Genomic DNA, 19,661 nt, shown 5'->3' with positions numbered 1-19,661 from the left:
GTATGTAGTTAGTGTCTCTCTGCTCGTGTTAAATGCCAGCCGCCGCTTCCCCCATGTGTGCGTGTGGCCTGAGCCCTCCGTCACCAGCGAGGCCGGGGGGACTCTGGGGCCAGGGACGTCGCTGCCAGATGCAGCCTCCCCACCTTGGACGGGCACAGTCCCTTTATGACTGCATCTGAGAGATGGCCGGAGATTTCTGGAATCCCACTGGTTTTGTTCTGGGTGATTCATTTTTCCGAGCTGTTGAGTAAAGTAAGCAGATTCATGTGTTAATGGAAATGAAGAAACAGTTTATTCCAAAGGGAGCCATGCAATTTACGAGCAGCAAAGGGCGCGGGCGTTGAGCGGAGTAGCGCGGGCTCTGTGATCCCGGGCCAATTAGTGCCACGCGTCCCCGTCCATCTGTCCAGACTCCGGAGGGCAGCACGCTCATCGCCACAGTTGCTGTCCAAGCACGCATGCCAGCCACCAGCCCCGGGTGTCTTCAAGGTCATCCTGCGTGTCCATGTCCTCGGTTTTGCGGAAGTGGGCGGGGGGACCGGCAGAGGCGTCTGGAAGGGGTGCGTTTCTGACCTTCCCCGTCCTTGGAGCTTGTGTGTGCTGGGAGCAGAAAGGGGTCCCAGAATCGCACAAGTCCTGGTGGGGAGGGGCAGGGGCCCCACATCCACGCAGCTCATCCCTGCGAGAGAGCTTCAGGTGTCACAAAGGGGCACATCTGTGCACACCACATACGCACACACGCATATACACAAACACACCCACGAGGTCAACAGTTGCACACAGCCTCTGTAGGAGGCTCTCATGGCTGGTGAGCTGCTTGGTCTGAGGTCCAATCAGACCCTCCACACATCCTCAGGACCCTGGTCTGGAGGATTAGAGCAATCAAAGTTGTGCTTGGCCCAGTCGAGGAGTGTGCTGGGGAAAGTGCAGTGTCCTCTTTGAGCAGAGTGAGTCCAGGCTTAGGCCCTGCAGCTTCTGCCTCAGTCCCGGCCCCTCCTGCCTTTTTCCTGCCTCCTGCAGGCTGCCTTTTTTGCTGAGATGGAAAATTCCAGAGTGGTGGCCCTGGAGGGTGGACAGTGAGGGCAAGCACTCAGGAACTGTCTGCAGATAAGACAAAGGCTCAGTCTCCCGGGCCTTCCCAGGAGAGACGCTGCTGGTCTCTGCTGGTTGAGCCCAACTCTGGGTCTTCTGCAGGTTCCTGAGAAGCGGCACGTGTGAAGCCCCACTAGCTTTTTAGGGTGTAACGCGCTCAGGCAGTGCCCCATCTCTCACTGGCTGGCCGTGGATCCGAGTGAATTTGGCCCCAAATTTCTCTGACCCCAGGTGGCTGATATTCAGAGTGGGGCTCCAGGGGTGGGAGGGTGTGTCTGTCTCTTAAGGAGGAAGGAGCTGGCGCCCCCAGCAGGCCCCGGGGCAGGTGCGCTGTGTCCCTGTGGCACCTGTTCTGAGGGTCCCCGCTTGGGTTCTGCATGGGCCTGTGCTGCCCTGTCCCTTGAATCTGCGGCACTCTGTCTTCTCTAGGAGGTGTCCCCAAGCCCCTCTGCGGCCCCCGTCACCCTGCGGCTCCTGGGGTCTGTCTTTGATGCCAGGCACGGTTTGCCCCCACAGTTTTGGCAATTGGCCCTTCAGCTGATTGCCCGGGACCTGCCTGAGCCAGTCCCTGATGTGTTCACGACCTGCACCCAGCGGACCCCTGCTCCTCAGCCCCTGGGACACCCGGGCCCTGCCCTGCTCCCCACCAGGCTCCAGGCCCCTCCCTGCCCCAGACGCTGGTCCTCTGTGCCCCACGAGGCGTGTCTTGTCCTTCACGAGCACCTGGGCTGCAGGGGTGGCTTCCTTCTGGGGAGACGGTGGCCGGGATTGAGGCTCTGGGCCTGGAATTACCCTGGTGTTCTCACAGAGGGGCACTCGGAGAGGAGGAACCAGCCTCTGCCTGCCCCCGCATGGCTGCAGGAGGGAAGAGTGGCTCTGCAGCCTGCATTCTCACACCACCCTGTGGACATGAGTACGTGTGCAGAAGTGCTTGTGTGTGCAAATGTGTGTGTGTGCAAGCGTGTGCAGACGTGCGTGCATGTGCAGACTACTGCGAAAACGTGAGACACGTATGTACAAGCATGTGCAGACTGCATGTGCAAGTGTTGCCTGTGAAGGCGTGTGTGTGTGTGTAGATGTGTACTCACGTGCAAATGTGTGTGGTGTGTGCAAACGTGTGCAAGTGCGTGCACAAGTGCATGTGGATGTGCAACTGTGCATGCAGATGTGTGCTGTGCAAGCGTGTGTAGATGTGTATTGCAAGTGTGTGCAGACTGCATGTGCTGGGTTGCACGTGTGTTCACAGATGTGTGTGCTCACGTGCAAGCATTTATGTGTTGTATGCAAACATGTGCGAATGTGTGTGTGTGTGCATGCAGATGTGTGTGAGTGCAAGTATACATGGAGTAGCGTGTGTTGTGTGCAAATGTGTGCATATGCAAATGTGTGCATATGTGCAAATGTGTGAGTGTGAGGCAGAAGGAGAGGAGTGTGACCAGGCTGGGTCCCTGGGTGCAGCGCCCGTCATAGGCTCCGGTTGGCAGAGCTGGTCCATCTTGGGCCCCAAGGCCCGGCGTGGATGGACCCGCCCTCCCCTGTGCCTCGGACAGGCACTGGATATGCGGCCACAGGAGACCCACTCCCCGGGCCTGCAGAGGCCGAGGGCCCCGGGTCGTGACACCGGAACAGGCTGGACTGCGGTCCCCAGCTGTCGTCCACGTCACTCTGCTCACTGGACCCCCTCCACCCCAGGGAACACCCTCCCCAGCTGAGAGCTGCCATGACGTCAGGACCAGAGATGAGGTGGTGACGTGTGGGCATGAAAGGCCCCTTTGTCCCTGGAACACGGTGGCCCAGCCCTGTGCCGCCGACTGCCCCCACAGGAAGTGGGCTGGGGCTGGCTGAGCCGAGCTCCCAAGGCCAACAGAAGGCCTTGTGTGGTTGCTACTGGCCATCTAGCACCCTCAGCAGGGCCGGTGCCCACACACCAGGCCACCTCTCTGGGTGGAAGCAGGGCAGTGGTCAGGGAGTCGGTGTGTCTGTCTGTCCTGCAGACACATCCACGTGCCTGCTCCCTGCCAGGCAGCCCTCACAGTGGTCCCACGTGTGTGGTGATGAGTGTGTGCTCAAGCATCCGTGAGTGTGAGTGCATGCTGGGTTGCTTCAGTCGTGTCCGACTCTGCAGTGCTATGGACTGTAGCCCGCCAGGCTCCTCTGTCCATGGGACTCTCCAGACAAGAAGACTGGAGTGGGTTGCTTGCCCTCCCCAGGGGACCTTCCCCACACAGGGATTGAACCTGCGTCTCTTGCGTCTCCTGCCTTGGCAGGCGGGTTCTTTACCACCAGCGCCGCCTGGGAAGCCCCACATTCATGTACACGTGTGTGCAGGTCAGTGTATGTAGCTGTGCACACATGAGCCGTTTCCCACATATAGGCGTGTGCGTGTGCTTTGGGTGTTTCCACGTGTGAGTGTGCTCCATCTAGGGCCTCCGCATCCTTATGCATGTTTCCACATGTGCATGTGTGTGTGTGAACATGTGTGTGCAGGCTCTGTGCCTGCAGCATGGGCAGGACCTCTGTCCCTCCCCCTACCTTATCCCTCACCCCTCAAGCTTTCCTCCCTCTCCCTGACCTTCAAATGTCCTGTCACATTTTGGGGCTCCCCCATGACTGTTGGGGCTGTGTGCCCCCATCTCCCGGAGGGGATGGAGGCTTGGAGTAAGCAGCCCTCACGTGAAGCTTCAGGGAAGATGAATGGGGCTCGTGGCCTTGACCAAGGGCCTGGAGCCGTGCCCACTGCAGCCTGGGGGCGGGCTCCAGGGGACTAGTGGGCATCCCAACCCTTGGCTGTGGGGAGGTTGGCTCCGTCTCCCCAGCATCTGTCCACCATCTCTGGCACCATGGTCAGCGGCCGAGAGTGGCTTCTGTCCTCACTCAACTGTGAAGGACGTGTGTTTGGGGTGTGGTCTGGCCCAGCCCTGGGCCGGGTACTCCACCTACAGCTTCTCCTCTGTCCCCACAGTCACTGAGCTTCCCGGGGAGGACAGAGCCTATGGTGGGTTGAGGGGGGCACCCCAGGCTCAAGGTCCTGGCTGGCACAGCAGGGCAGATTGAATCCATCCATCCCCACTCCGTCATCTGGTCCTGCAACCAGCCAGGGCAGCGTCGACATCAGAAGGAGGACTCTGACGTTGCCCCCTGGTCTGGGATGACCACTTTCTGGATGGCTGTGGCCTCTCCTAGCAGGGCCTCACCCCAGCCTCCTTGCCTCCTGGTCTGCATGTCCCTCTTGCAGCGAAGAGCAGGCCTGTTGCCTGAGAAGGCCAAGTTCCTGCTCTGGTCCCTGGGCCGCCAGGGGCTGGGTCCCCGCCCCCCCGATGGAGGTCTCTGAGCCGGGCACAGTGGCCTGACAGCATCTCCCTGGGCGTAGCCCCGGGACACAGAGGGGAGCACAGATTCAGACTTTTCTAACCACACGTGAGCCTCTTCTCACCCCGCGTGTCCTGGTTGATCCCAGAGAAACCCTCCCTTCTTTCTTTAATTCGTCTTGATCTTCTCTATGCTGTGCACACAGGATTTCCAGGGATTGGCAGGGTGTGTGTTTCAGTCTCGCTGCTCCATGGGTTTAAGGTTTGTGCTTGTTGCAATGACAAGGTTTTTGTGAATCTTTTACTGCCACCAAAGTGGTGCACTGGGGACTTCCACCGGAATGAAGTGCAGACAAGGAGAGGAGGCCCGAGGGGGGCGTGCTGGGGGCGCAGCCGTCTCTGCCTAGTGCAGACGAGGAGAGGAGGCCCAAGCGGGGCGTGCTGGGGGCGCAGCCGTCTCTGCCTGCCAGCCCTGGGGGCTCCGAGGGACACGAGGCAGTGGGCGGCCTTTGTCGTTCATCTTGGAGCCGTGTCTGGGGCATCCCCCTCACCCTTCGGGGGAGCAGAGCCCGTCTCTTCCTCCGCAGGAGCTGCCACTCAGCTGGACTGGTATTCCGCTCTGACTTCAGCTGCATGAGCGGCTTTTCTGAGCCGTGGGGTCTCCCAGGCTGTCTGCTCAGGCTCAGGCTGCAGCGACAACTGGAGGCCGTGGGGCTTGAGCAGCAGAAACTCCATTTCTTGCAGCTCCGGAGATGGGAGGCTGTGGTGCAGGTGCTGCTGACGGGCTCCTGGCGGCACCCCCTCCTCACTGTGTCCACGCAGGGGAGGCTGGTCTTGCTGAGGTCACTTCTCTTAAGGGCACTGATTCCGTGGGGGGAGGCCCCACCCTTGTGACCTTGTTTAACCTCAGTTAAACAGGATCTCTAAAGATCCCGTCTCCAAGCCCAGCCACCCTGGGGTCATCCTGTGACTTTGGTGGGTCACGGTTCTGTCCATAGCTCGGCCTAGAACGGAGCTGGTCTCAGGCTGACTGACCGGTGACCATGGATAGTGAGATGCCTGGGGTGGGGCCGTGGGGCAGCACACACCACAGGGCCCTCTGCTGTGCCTGCAGCGGGCATCACTAATCGGTCCCAGGACACTCTCCCCTGTGTTCAGGCAGCTCCTGCTTATCTGTCAGAATTGACACCAAGGGGTCACCTGGGATGCCGTCCTTGTCTGTCTTCCAGATCACCTCCCAGGGCACCCATTGTTAAGACTCACCAAGTCCTGCTCCCCTGCAGGGGCCCCGAGGCCCAGGCCCCCATGGGGTGAGGCTCCCGGGTCCCCTGTCGCTTTGCAGGGACAGTCGCTGCCTGCGTGGCTGTCGCTTTGCAGGGACAGCCGCTGCCTGCGTGGCTGGTGCTGTGCTTGCTGTCCTCTGTGAAAAGAGAAGCGCCAGGAGGCTGCAAAGGTTGCTGAGAATTTCGAGGCGTAGGAAGAACAGCGTGGGCCCCGTGGGCTGCGCCCCGCCCGGGTCTGCAGCCACCACAGCGATCACCTCTGGAAGGACATGGGTCACTTGGTCCTAATTCAGAAACGACCCGCGGTTCCCAGGTTCCTTTAACGACATGTCCGTTAATATGATCCGTGTTCTTTCCATCACATAACCCCTCCTTCCAGGGTTTCCATCAGTGAGGGGTCCCCAGCCCCCCGACTACAGCCACAGAGCGGTGGTGGGTTTCATCCTCTGGGGGCTCACCACCCCGGGATGGCCTCTGGGGGCTCACCGCCCCGGGACGGCCTCTGGGGGCTCACCGCCCCGGGACATATTCTGAGGTTCCCTCTGGGGCTCACGGGACATATTCTGAGGGTTCCCGCCCGGGGCGGCACTCACCGCCCAGGACATATTCTGGGGGTTCACCACCCCAGGATGGCCTCTGGGGGGTCCCCTTTGTGGATGAGGCTCTGGGAGTGCTGTGGTCACTGTTAGATCTGCCAGACTTCCCCGCCCGCCCCCTGCCCACCTCCTTCCAGCCTGACCCAGCACCTGGATTCTGACCTGCGGATGGGTGGCTCCCAAGACATGTGAGGGGGTTCTGACCAGGCAGGCTTTCCTGCTCTCACATGGGTTCCAGACACAGGAGAGAACGATGTTGTCCCTTCCAGGAAGGCGCCTTGGCTGCTCCTTGACACTGTCCCCAAGGCCCTCCGTCCCTGCTGACTGAGTAATCAATGACAGAGCTGCCCACAGACAGCAAGCAGGTGGCTGGGAGCCCAGGGCAGGGGCGGCGCCCGGCGGGGCTCCCCGACTGGCCCCAGGGGCTGCCCACCCAGCCTTCCCGTCCCTGAGGCCAGGGCTGGGTGCTGGGCAGCATGGGATCCGCCCCACCCCCGGCCGGCGCTGACCTCTGTCCTCTGTCCTCTGTCCTCTGTCCACAGCGCGGATCATCAGGACAAAGCAGTGGTGTGACATGCTCCCGTGTCTGGAGGGGGAGGGCTGCGACTTGCTGATCAACCGGTCAGGCTGGACGTGCACACAGCCCGGCGGGCGGATAAAGACCACCACGGTATGTACGCAGCCCCCCGGCTGTCCTGGGGTCCAGGGGCCTGAGCAGGCGGGGCTGGGGGTTGACCCCACACCGGCGACGGCGAGAAGCCGGGCCCCGGCTTCCTGATGCAAGAGGCTGCTGGCTCTGTGGCCGGATGGGTCTGTCCCCTGGCTGCTCAGAGCATCGCGGGGTCACTGAGTGCCCATCGGCCCAAGGGGCCACACAGAGCACCTCCAGGCCGCTCAGCTCACACAGCTCGTTGTGTGGGGGGGCTCTCATTTCTGGGCGATGTCCTCCCAGCCCCAGGCTGCAGGAAAGGTTCGAACCCACAGAGGGGCTTCAGACCCCACCTCTGGGCAGAGGGCCTTTAAGAGGAAAGAATGGGGGTGGGGCGTGGTCTGATGCAGGCGCCCCAGGCAGGCATCTAGAGCAGAGGCTCTGAGAACCCCGGGGGGCCCCGGGTCCCTCCTGGATCCACCAAGAGGAGCACTGGGTCCCCTGCTCACCTCCGTGGGCTGGGAGGCGAGAACAGCAGAGCAGTCCCAGGGATGTTTTCTCTGAGATTCCTTTTCCAAAGGAGCATTCCCCCGGCACAGGGGGACAGTGAAGGCCAGAGGAGCTGGGGACGCCTGGCCGTGACCTCTGGGGGCCGCTCTGGGGCTCCGCAGGCCTGGCACGCTCACTGCTGGCTCCACAGGCCAATTATCACGCCTCATCCAGGCCCATCCTCCTGAGGTTTCCGTAGGAAGCTGAGGGCTGGCATGGGCTCCAGGCTACGACACCCACCTCGATGGCGGGGAGCGTTAGGTCAGGGAGCGGGAACTCGTGGAAGCACCTGGGAGCTCTCTGCTGGCACCCCCAGGCAGAGAAGCGGGGGCCACGGCCCCTGGGAGTTAGGCCAGAGGAAAACCCGCTCCTCCCGCTCTCGCAGCCTCCATGTGCGGGCGCAGGTGGGCTCTCTCAGCAGCACCGTCAGGAGGCCAGTGTGGCCCAGCTGCTCTGCAGGGAGCTGTGGGTCCGTGCCCCGTGGTCGGCCAGAGGTCAGCTCTGAGCTTGAGTGGGGCACCTTCCAAGGTCGGCGCTGTAAAGCTGACGCAGGCCCCCCGCTGCCCCATGGATGCCTCGGCAGCCTCTTGTGATTGTGGGGGTTCGGGCCTGGGGGCCCTGCCAGCAGCCTCCCCCTCGCAGGCCTGGGTGGCAGGGGTCTTGAGCAGGGCGGCCCCTCAAGGGTGTCAGAGCTGGGCTGCAGCGAGCATCCCCGGATCTCCAGTTGGAGCTGCAGCCGTGCGCTTGTCTGATATCAGCCGCCCTTGTTTCTCTGTGTTTAGCATGGAGGCAGGGCCTGTCTCCATACCCGTGAGGTGTGCCAGGCTCCCCAGCCCCTTTCCTGAACCTGCCTCGCCGCTCCGGCAGCGGAATGGGCTCTGAGCTGGGGCTGCCGCCTCCCCCAGAGTCCAGGAGGCGGGTAACCTTTCCAAGGGCCCCATCTGTGTGCTGTGCCCTTTTTTGGGATGGATCCTTGGCGACAAGCAGACTGCCACCCCCGGGGTCACCATCCCCAGATCCATGAGGCCTGGGGGTCCCTGTGTGGGCTCCCTGGGGCCTGGGCCAGCCCTGGTGCAGGTGATGCTGTGTTAGGGGTTTTGAATGAACCCCCAGAGGAGGGGCGGCTCGGGCAGGGCTCCAGAGGCCCTGGGTGCCTCGGCGGACTGCCGCTGGGTCAGGCCTGCCCTCCAGGCTGCATGGTGCAGGCAGCACCTGTCTGTGTCATCATGGTGAATTGGGGTGCCCCTCTCATCAAGCCCCCAGCCCCTCCAGGCGCCCTGCCATGCGGGGGTTCTGAGGCTGGCCCCTCCTCGCGGGCACAGCCCGAATCCTTGATTTACTCCAAGGCCTCTGCTGAGAAGGTGCAGACGCGCGTTCCTTTCCATCCCCCAGACCTCCGGGCTCAGAACCATCATCTCAGTTTTACAGCCGTGAAAACTGCAACTGGGAGAGACAGAGATGCCGACGGCCAGGGGTCGGCGGGCCGTGGAGCTGAGGCTTGAATCTGCCGGGTCTGCGGAATTCAGACGCAGCCCTGGCTTGGCAGGAGCCCCGCGTGCCTCCTGGGGCTCCTGTAGCCCCCCTCCCTGGGGGTGTCTGGTGCTAGAGCCCGTGAAGCCCGCGGTCCAGGCGGGTGGACCCGGCACGCATGGGGCAGGTCGGGGGAGGCATGCACGCACCGGGACCCTCGACTTCCTGGGGCGGCCCCCCACTCAGAGGCACGGCCGAGGGGCAGGTGTGTGCGGTGACACTGACCTCCCGCCCACGTGCTGGCCCTGAGCGTCACGGCCCCGCCCAAGAAGTGGGCCCCGGGTCCTCGCCCTGGCAGGTGGCACCGAGCGACTGGGCAATGGCCCTAGGGGACCGACAGGCTCCGTCGTCTTCCCAATGTCTGCAGAGGTGACCCCGGCCTGCAGAGACCTGTTTTCCAAGCTTGCTTAAATGCTTACCTGAGCTCTTGACCCAAAGTGAAAAGTGAAAGTCGCTCAGTCACATCCGACTCTTTGCAACCCCATGGACTATACAGTCCGTGGAATTCTCCAGGACAGAATACTAGAGTGGGTAGCCTTTCCCTTCCTCCATGGGATGTTCCCAACGCAGGGATCGAGCCCAGATCTCCCGCATTGCGGGTAGATTCTTTACCAGCAGAGCCACAGCGGAAGCCCAAGAATACTAGAGTGGGTAGCCTATGCCTTCTCGAGCAGATCTTCCCATCCCAGGAATTGAACCCAGGTCTCCCACATTACAGGCGGATTCTTTACCAACTGAGCTATAAGGGAAGCTGCAAGCTCTTGACCCAAACATCTTATAATTGGAGCACATAATCTTCGTCTAGGATTGAATTGCAGGCCTCTTACAGCTGGCAAATTAGCACCGTGGAGTTTCACATTTTACCATAAATTGGTTTTCCGTGGTGGGGGCTGGGGGGCGGGAATCTAGGAGACCTCGGGATTGCTTGGCCACAAGATGGCTAATTCCACCCCAGTGGCCAGGTCCTCAGCCCAGCACCCTGCAGCCAGGCTTTGTCCACAGGTGGCCACCCCCCCCGCCCCCACCTGGTCACGCCCAGCTCCTTCTCCACATGGCCGTGGCTGCTCCCTTCTCAGTGTCCCCAGCAAACCATGAGCGAGCCAAGGGCAGGCATGAGCCTTGGGGGTCTCACCATCCCCATCCCCCACTTAGGTCTTACGTAGATGCTTGTGATCAATTGATTAATTGATTAGCAGAACCCAGGCCCTGGGTGCATGCCGATGCCTGCATTTCCTGGATCACCGCTTTGCAAAGTGCAGGTCATCACCCCATTAGTGGGTTGTGAAATTAATTTAGTGGCTCACGATCAGCATTAAAAGAAGGAGGAAGAAATAGAATAAAAATGTTCGGGTGCATCCCCGTCTTGAGGGTGAGAGCTACTTGGTGACATGCACACGGGCCCCTGGGTGAGGCTATGCGGGTACTAGGGCCAGTTGCCATGACGACTTGGGGACCCGGCATCCTGGGGGTATGCGGGGTGGGGGGAACCTGGCTTCTGGGGCCCCCATGATCCCTGTTTCAGGGGCTCCCTTAGCGATCTGTCTCTGCTCTGTGACGTTGGTCGACACGGGGCAAGGTGAACATCGCAGGCCCTCCCCAAGGTCACAAGCAGCATCCTCTCCTTGGCAACCAAACAGCCGCTGACAGCAGCTGACTGGGCAGGCGGAAGGGGCGGGCAGAGGCTGGGGCCGGTGGGTGTGAGCACCGCCCCCACTCCTGGCTTCTGTGCAGACGTGAGTGGCTGAGGCAGCGCCTGGGTGTTGGTGGCACCCAGGGCGATGTGACCCACGCTCCGTCCACCACGTTCGGTGTCTCTGTGTTGAAGATGCGCCTTGGTAGCTGCTGTAACGAGCGCCTCCTAGACCAGGACAGGCCAGCTGGTTGAACTCGTCTCTCAAATCAGCAATTAAGCTCAGTGTTTTAATCCTGTGCTGCATGGACGCCATGCTCTAGAGGGTGAGGGGAATTCTTGGCGGGAGCGGGGGGCTCTGTACAGTCTGCTCAGGACCTTGGATTTCGTGGAAACTCGTGACGCCAAGAGCACTTTCCCAGGAGCCACCCTGGACGTCCGAATTCTGCCTGAGCCCAGGTGTCCCCGACCCCGGAGTGCATGGTGGTGAGGTACGGACAGGTGCCCAGGGGGCTCCCCTGGACACCAGGAGAGGTGCCCAGTGGCCTATGGGTCATCACCCCGCATCCCCCATCTTGTCGTGAACCGGCCGTCACTGGGCCGGGCAGCCAGGCTCTCTGGCCAGAGCAGCCCGCACGCAGGGGCTCAGGCTCTCAAAGGGCATTCAGGGGGCACTTTGCAGCTGCCCGCGCCAGGCTCCCCCCACCGTGATAGAGAGCAGAAGGCATGCTTCCCACTTGCGCACCCTGGAGACGCCTGGGTGGACAGGGACGCGGGGCGGGGACACAGTCCACCGGGTGGGGGTGCGGGTCCCCAGCTCGGGGCGGGGCAAGGCTCCCCAGCTCAGCGCAGCCGCAGAGCCAAGTGGGGCAGGCCCATGACCTCGGGGGCCCCGGGGGACTTAACTCCCGAGGAACCACTGGCCGGGCCTGCCCTCAGACCCCCGCCTCAGGGGCCAGGACGCAGGGCCCCCCGCCTATGGTGTGGAGGCACTGGCCCAGGGGCTGTGTGCCCCGCGGGAGCCTGAACCCCCAGAGGCTCACGCCCGTAGGACTCACAGCTGCACGCCTCTGGGCCCCGGGAGGCCAGCGCCAAGTGTGGAGGAACTTCCTGAGATGTGAGACCTGCCCACTGCCAGGGGTGTGGGCAGGGCGTGGGGCCTCTCTCCAGCAAACCCGGGGCCCCAGCTTCCCAGGCTACTGTGACCAGTGACCACGCTGGATGACCCACAGCCACAGAGAGCTTCCCTCACAGCATGGAGGCCACAGGTGCAAGGTCAAGGGTCCTGCCAACCTTGAGGTGTGCCTGTGGCCCTGGGGGCTCCTGGGCTGAGGCCACATCCCCTACGAAGGCGCCGGCTCCTCTCTGGGCATCTGAGCTCCCCTCTTTCCTCCCATAGAGACACCAGCATCACATGTGGGGCCCACCTTCCGTGACGGGTGATTTCATCCCGAAGTCCTTACCTCACTCCATCTTAAGGACCCAGTTCCAAAGAAGGTCGTATTCTGATGTTCCGGATGGACAAGAACTTTGTGGGGGCGCCCTATGCCACCCACCAGCCTGCCAAGCCCAGTGCAGAAGCTTGGGTGCTATGAGCTGGGGCCCAAGGCCCCCTGTGATGCCCCCACCCACCTGTCAGGGTTCAAACAGCAGGATCCTCAACGGTGGGAGGAGAGAGAGGTCAGACACGCAGAAGCTGGGGGTGGGGGTGAGGGGCTCAGAGGAGACCAGAGCCCAGGCCGCAGAGAGGAGACGGCTCAGATGCAAGGCACCCGGTGAGCCCGCCAGGCTCGCGGCCGAGGGCGCTCGCCCCCGCCACGCCCGCGGCGGCTGCTGTCTGTATGAGGCTGGAGCTTCCTGGAAGCACGACGTATTTCAAGAGCTGTGAGATGCGGGGGTCACATACCTGCACACACCACGTGAAGTGTGTATCTGTCTTTGCAGACAGCACCTACCTGTGTGAGTGTGTGTCTGTGTAACAGAATTTGTTAAAACTCTGGCAAATGTGTGGGACATAAAATTGAAGAGGTCTCATAAAGCCAGGAGGAGAACTTAAAAAAAAAAAAAAAGTAGGAAGTACGAAAAGAAAAAAAAAAAAACATTAGAAGATCGATTCAGGGGGTCTAGAGACTATAAGATCCAAAAATAGAGACAAATGAAGAAGGAATTATCAAAGAAGTGTTTTCTAAAGAAATTCCCAGGACTCAAAGCCTGGGTTTCCTGTGTGCAGGGACTCACCGCCGGCGGGAAATGAGTGAAGAAAGCCCCGTCCCAAGGTGCGTCAGCGTGAAATCTCAGGCCCGTGGAGATGAAAACAGCATCCTGAAAACTCAGAGGGAAAAAATAGGTCACTTACAAAGATGCAGACATCAGAGTGGATCTGGCTTCTCAGCTGAAGCGCTCGGAGCTGGAAAACAGCAGCCCAGACCTTCCAGAGCGGGGAGCCAGTGGATTTCCACGCCAGCCCAGAGTCCACGGGCGGGGGCAGGGCCACCAGCCTGGAGTCCGTAACTGGGACCGTCCTCCCAGCTTCAGGAGCCGAGGGCCCGCTCCCCGCTCCGGGAGCCCCGTCCTCCGGAGGCTGTAGATGAAGTGGTCCACGCGGATAAGGGTGAAGGACGCGGGGGACCCGGGACACCATGCACCCCCAGCACAGCCCACGGCGGCCAGACAGGCCCCAAGAGGGCCCCTCCACGGAGGACAGTGTGGGCCATGAAGAAGCTTCCAGAAAGTTGTGGGCTGACCCCGCAGGCACGGGAGTCAGGCAGTGGAGCCCCTGGAAGATTCCCCAGGAAAACGTGAGGGGAAACCATCCCAGGATGCAGCACAGAGACTTCTGTGGCACCCAGGAGGAGGCGAGAGGCACACGCCGGGTGCAAGGGGTGGAAGGAGAGGCGAGCGTTGTGGGGACAGGCGACCCCGTCCCGACCCCTCCTGGCCGCACCCAGATCAGAAGGACCGAGACTCACTGAGGACAAAGGGGGCAGCATCCCCGTGGGGGCAGCGTGGAGGCCCCCGAGCAGGGAAGGTAGTGGCCGTGGACCTGGAGGGGAGCCCAGAGGCCCTGGCAGGTGACATCCGGCTCTGGGTGGCTGACCCCGCGTTGGCTGAAGAATGTGGTTCAGGGTCTGGGGGCCCTGCACTGCGCCCTTCACCCCATCCCCAGCCTCCCTGGGGGGCCGTGCCTTCTCATTGTCCTCAGAGTGCAGCCCAGCAGGGCTCTGGGTTTCTGACTCATCCACAGGGTTCCCCTGACCCTCCCAGGCTCCCCCCAGGCCCCTGGACACCCAGGAGCTCCCACCGCCTTTCTGATGCGCTACAGTGTCTGCAGGCGTCGCCCCTGCTTTGCTGTCTCCTGTGTGAGTCCTTCCCTCCTTCCCTGGGAAGCGGGCTCCTTCCCCGGTCAAGATGGCAGAGCCTTGCCCCCCTGGGCCAGGACTTTGGGGGGCGTTGTGTGCGCTGCATCACTCCCCCGACCGGCATCCTTCAGGCCACGCTCCCATCACAGCTGAAGGCCTTCTCCCCCACCGTCTGGCCATCCGTCCACCGTCAGCCCAGGTCAGCCCGCCCCGGGGCCCCTGGAGCAGTGGACTCCGTCCCCTTCACGGAGGAGCACACGCTCGGCCTGTCTCACGACCCGGGGCTTCCGGCCCCCAGCCGCCCTGCTGGGTGTGGGTTTCCACGGACGGGACTGTCCCAGCACGGCCAGGGCTCCTGCGGACGTTTGGCGACGTCACGTTCCTCTCTGCTGCCAAGCGGGCCAGCCAGCAGTTAGAAGCATTTGTCGCTGAGCCTTCCCTTTGTCGCCGTTCAGTCGCTCAGTCGTGTCTGACTCTGCCACCCCATGGACTGCAGCACGCCAGGCTTCCCTGTCTTTCACCAACTCCCGAAGCTTGCTCAGACTCACGTCCACGGAGTCAGTGATGCCATCCAACCATCTCATCCTCTATCACCACCTTCCCACTGCTCTTCTGAGAATGAATGAAACGAAACTGATTCTGAGCCGGGAGCAAGGTGCCATATGGCCTTGCTGAGCAGAGACCGCAGTGAGCTGCCTTGGGGCCGTCTTTCCTATTTCCTTGGGGAAGAGGTGGGCCATCCTGAATTCCTATCGGTCCGCCAGGCGTGTGTCCTGAGACCCCGAGAGGCCCCACCTGCCCTGTGTGCCAAGGGCTCTTCCTGGACCTCCCAGCCCTGGGGGCTTCTCGTCTGCCGCCGCCTGCCCAGTGCAGCCTCAGCAGGCAGGTTACTCGGTGGGAGGGCTCACCGGCCCCAGGGCGCCGTCTGGCAGGCAGGATTCCTCCTGAGGACTCTGCCACACCTGGGCCGGCTCTCTGTGTCTTCTGCTTCCAAGAAACACACGCTAGGCATCCTCTGACCTGGTCCTGGGTCCAGATGCCTCGCTGCGTCCTGGGAGGTGCTGGAGCAGAGAGACGGGGGTGGAGGGGGAGGTTGGGGTCCGTGCAGACCCAGCTGCCCAGCAGGGAGGTCGGGCTGCAGCCCTCCTCGCTGTGTACAAGACACCCTCCCAAGGGCGAGAGGCCTTCGTGCAGGAGGTCTGGGGTTAACCCGTCAAAAGGCAAGCAGATGGTGCGTCCGCCGCAGAAGGAACTTGGTACCTGCCCCTCACAGATTCTTCCTTCTGCCAAACAATGAAAAATGCCCCTTCGTGACTCCAATCCCTGTCTGCAATCCATTTTGTGTTCATTCGAATCACTGCTATTCATCACAGCGATAATAGCGGGGCATCTTAATAGATTCCGTGTATAAACGCCAACGTAGGTGGCGGCCCGGCACCACCGCGCCGTGAGCACTGACACCCTTCACGTCCTCTGCGGAGACGCGCCCCGAGCCGGAAAGCAGGTCTGACCGAGCCACAGCGTTTCCTGGGCGCTCCTGGCCCGCTCTGAGACGGGGGGCGTTTGCTGCGGGGGCTCTTTACCGTAACTGTGCCGCGAGCCTCAGTGTTCTTCAGAACAGTTCTTCGATTTTAAATACTTCAGTGGTGAGGATTGAAACGGGAGGAAGCGTGTCCAGTGGAAAGAGCCAGTGGGCGCTGGACGGGCCACTGCGTGGGGCTGGGTGCTCCTGACCCCACGGAGCTAACAGGCTAACAGGCTCCGCGAGAGAGCAGTGGGCCAGGGTCGGGGTCAGCTGAGCTCTGCCCGCTCAGCCAGCCCCGGGGGGGCCCTCCCCTCGCACCGCACGGGCCGCTGGGTCACGTGATCAGTCCCAGTAACCCCAGCGCCTCCTGCGCTCCCCCCTCCCCTGCCCTCCGGCCCTGTCAGCTCTGTGTTGGACGCTGGGGCACAGCACTCATAGCCCCTGGATCTCAGGGCGTCAGCAGGCGCCCCTCAGGAATCCCTGGAGGGGCTGCTTCAGGGGCTGTGGGGATGCCCGGTGCTTGGAAGGTGAGGTCAAGTGGCTGCTGACCAAACGGATGAGAATACTGTCTGTAGAACCTGGGGCGGGGGTAGGGGGCAGCGGGCACTGGCCAGGTACCCGAGTCCCACCGCTCAGACGGATGTGGGGGCGGGGATCTGAGAATTCCAAAGAGTCGCAGATCTCTAGGAGCCTTAGGGAAGCCTGAGGGCGTGTGTGCCCACAGAGGAACCTGCAGAGAGCCCTCCTGATGATCGGGACAGCGGTTCTAGAGTGAGCAGGCATCACTCCCAGCACACTGCCCATTTCAGCCAGCCTGCACGCTGGCCACAGCTGCCCAGGGCCTTCCACCTCCCCCTGGCCCTCTGCCCTGGTCAGGAGTGCTCCTGAGGTCCTGCAAGCACACAAGTTCCCATCTTGTCCACGTGAGCTTTTGATAAGGATGGATGAAGTTCAGAGTCATCCCCAGTTCCCAGAAGAGCTGCTTGAGTTAATACTGTTTGTTGATTCCATGTTTCATGAACTAATTGGGCAGAAATCCTGGCGAAGTCATCGAAAACACAGCGTTTTCCTGCTGGTTTACGATGTCCTTGTAATCTTACACATGGCTTTTCATCGCCTGGTGATTTATTTTTTCATAAAAGACAAAGGTAAGCCTGATCCTTCTTTACTGTTCTGTGAAAAGTCAGATCATACATTCAAGACAGAAGTTAAGTCAGCGTGAGCACAACAGAAGTCATCAGGGTGGTGACCTTCTTCCTAACCCAGCACGGCTCTGGTTCCGATGCAGAATGCCAGGCTCCTGGCATCCGCTCTGCCTGCCCCGGCCTGACCCTCGTGCCCGGCATCTAATCGCCCCAAACCCCTCCCTGTGGTCGTGTCTTCCTGCTCTGCCCTCTCGCTGCGGCCAGGTGTGACCCCCGTCCCCTGCCTGGCCCCGCCACCCACGTGGCAGCTCTGATGGCTTCTGGGTGCTGCAGTGGGCGTGAAATACATTTGGCACAGACGTTTGTTAAAGATCACTCTTGAAAAATGAAAAAGAAGGATTTGTGTCTCAATCTAGATCACTTTAAACGTCAGCTCCGCGTTGAACAGACCCACTGGGTGACGTGGCTGCTGGGCCGGTACCACGGCTGCCATTGCCATCCCCGCCGTCCTGTCCCGGGTCTTCTCGCCCCCCGTCATCCCCTGAGCCAGAGCGTGAGCTCAGGCTCACCTGGACCCGTGTGGGATCACACCTCCCGAGCCCCCCTGTTCTATCCAGTCCTGTTCCGGGGCCATGCCCAGACAGGCCCGTCCCCCCACCCTCCGCCTGCAGGCGTGACAGGTGTGATGCACAGGCAGCCTTGCAGGAGCCACTTTCCCCTCCGTGAGCCTCAGCTTCCTCAGCTGTGGGAGGGGAGCACGCCCCCGTTCCACCTCACAGGTCCTGGGGTGTGGGGAAAGGGAGATAACGGAGGAGAAGGCCACCCCCAGGTATGGAGCCTGGGGTCCCTTCCTCATGCTTGGACCTCACCTTGGACCTAGAGACCCTGCCGTGGTCACAAAACAAGCGGGCAGAGGTGGAGCCTGCCCACCAGGGGCGGGGATGGGGATGGGGGAAGCTTCCCTCTGTGAGTACACGGCCCCAGCAGCAGGAATAGAGGATGCCAGCGTGCAGGTGAGCCCCTGGAAGGGGCAGTTAGCCAGAAGAGCCTGTCGCCTGGGGCAAGAGAAGCCTGCCCAACACACCAAGGCTGTGATGTTCCCTTCATCCTTCCTTCTCAAAAGTCTGCCGTTTAGACAGAAAACCTGACCTCCCAGATGGGAACAGGCCCCCCTGGGAGCTGCCTTTGGTGTCCAATGAAGATTCGGGGTCTCTGCACATCGCCCCAACCTTCCAGGCCAGCCTGGGGCAGGCAGGGCCTCCCACAGCCCCAAGAATTAAGAGAATCAAACTTGCTCATCCCAAGCCTGCTGACACATTCCCAGGTGGGATCAGCCTCTGCCTGTTCAAAAGGAATCTTAAAAGCATCACATCTAAAATATAAACAGAAGGCTGTAAAAGAACGCCAGCTCTCTGTGGAAGGGAATGCTTTCTGGAGACTTAAAGGCAGATTAGCTCTGGAAATAGGCTCTGCAGTAAATGTGAGGCTTCTGGGAACCATCTGCTTGTTGGCATCAAACAGATACAAGAGGCTGTGACCTCTGTGACCCAGAAGCAAAGAGCCTGGAGGAAATGGCAGCCTGGGATGAAATGCAGGCAAGCACCCAAAAGTTTGCAGGACTAAGTAGTGGCTGAACACAAAGGGACCCAAGACATCAGAGCGGACTGAGATGTGCACAGAAGCTGCAGATGGCAGAGGCGTCGCTGCAGAGGATCAGCGCAGGAGCGTGGACCAGAGCGGACTGAGATGCGTACAGAAGCTGCAGATGGCAGGGTGTCGCTGCAGAGGATCAGCGCAGGAGCGTGGACCAATCTTAAACCAAGCGACGCTTCATAGGAGATGCAAGAAATTAAGCCAAAGAGAATGTGGAAGTGGATGCCACTGGGGGAAGCCACATGGTGAGAAGAAGGCCAGCTGAAGGTGAGAAGAGAGGGTTCTCAAGAAGCTTTGCGGAGCCAGGGGAGCCCCCAGTTAAGGCAGAGCAAAAGCCTCCGGAACTCAGCCGTCCACAGCAGTATCTGGACTTGGCAGAATGAAGGGAAACTCTCTAATCTCCCAGGTTGGATTGGAGAAAAAAGCAAAAGCAGTAGGAAAAGTCCATGGACCTCCCTCCAAAGGCACAGAGAAGCTGCCTGCGAACTGTGAGACCCAGCACCAGAGAGAAGAGCAGCACCATCTCCAGGGTTTTGCCGGAAAACAGTTTTGTCTCTGTTGTCGTTCAGTCGCTGAGTCATGTCCGACTCTCTGCGACCCCGTGGACTGCAGCTCGCCAGGCCTCCCTGTCCTTCACTGTCTCCCGGAGTTTGCTCAAACTCACGTCCATGGGGTCGGTGATGCCCTCCCGCCATCTCATCCTCTGTGGCCCCCATGGGGGCGGTGATGCCCTCCCGCCATCTCATCCTCTGTGGCCCCCATGGGGGCGGTGATGCCCTCCCGCCATCTCATCCTCTGTGGCCCCCACGGGGGCGGTGATGCCCTCCCGCCATCTCATCCTTTACTTGTGAGTTCAGTTCTATCTCTGATTGTGGTTTTGGACAAAATGAAAAGGACAGTTTTAAATTTGCAAGAATTTAGAAAGTGTGCCACTCACATACCTTTCCTGAAACAGTCAATAAAAGAGGCCCTGGAGCCATCAAAGAAATATGAATGAGTGGCTGATGACTGTAAAGGTCATAGGCCATAGGTAAGGTCACTGGTGACTGGATGCCAATTAACTACACAGCGCTTAGATGTAAATCATTCCTATGATGGGGTTACACAGCTGAACACAAACTTGACAACACTATTACTCAATGCACTCCATGTATGGTGGAGAACATTTTTGTGTAATAATAAACTGATTTGTGACTTCTGATTAATTTAACAGAGCTGCAGGGGGGCGGCTGCAGAGGAAAAGTCACTGAGTGTCTCTTTGTGGGAAGAAGGAACAGCCATCACTAAGGAAATGGCTTAGTCACTGAAAGTGCACTGGATTAACGTAAAGGCCACCACTAGT

General features: G+C 60.7%; 1 protein-coding gene across 2 annotated transcripts in view; it reads left to right on the top strand.

Annotated features, from left to right (window-relative positions):
- The window catches only part of TAFA5 (TAFA chemokine like family member 5), a 176,032-nt gene that overhangs the window by 142,729 nt on the left and 13,642 nt on the right, over positions 1–19,661 (top strand). For both annotated transcript variants that reach the window (XM_070370069.1, XM_070370070.1), the window contains exon 3: positions 6,822–6,949. In XM_070370069.1, coding sequence (XP_070226170.1) covers positions 6,822–6,949 — 128 coding nt within the window. The remainder of the gene's footprint in view (positions 1–6,821; positions 6,950–19,661) is intronic.

Source organism: Bos mutus, chromosome 5, assembly GCF_027580195.1.
Source record: "Bos mutus isolate GX-2022 chromosome 5, NWIPB_WYAK_1.1, whole genome shotgun sequence".
Lineage (NCBI taxonomy): Eukaryota > Metazoa > Chordata > Mammalia > Artiodactyla > Bovidae > Bos > Bos mutus.
Note: the sequence above shows the minus strand (reverse complement) of the source record. Positions and strands in the feature narration are given on the sequence as shown.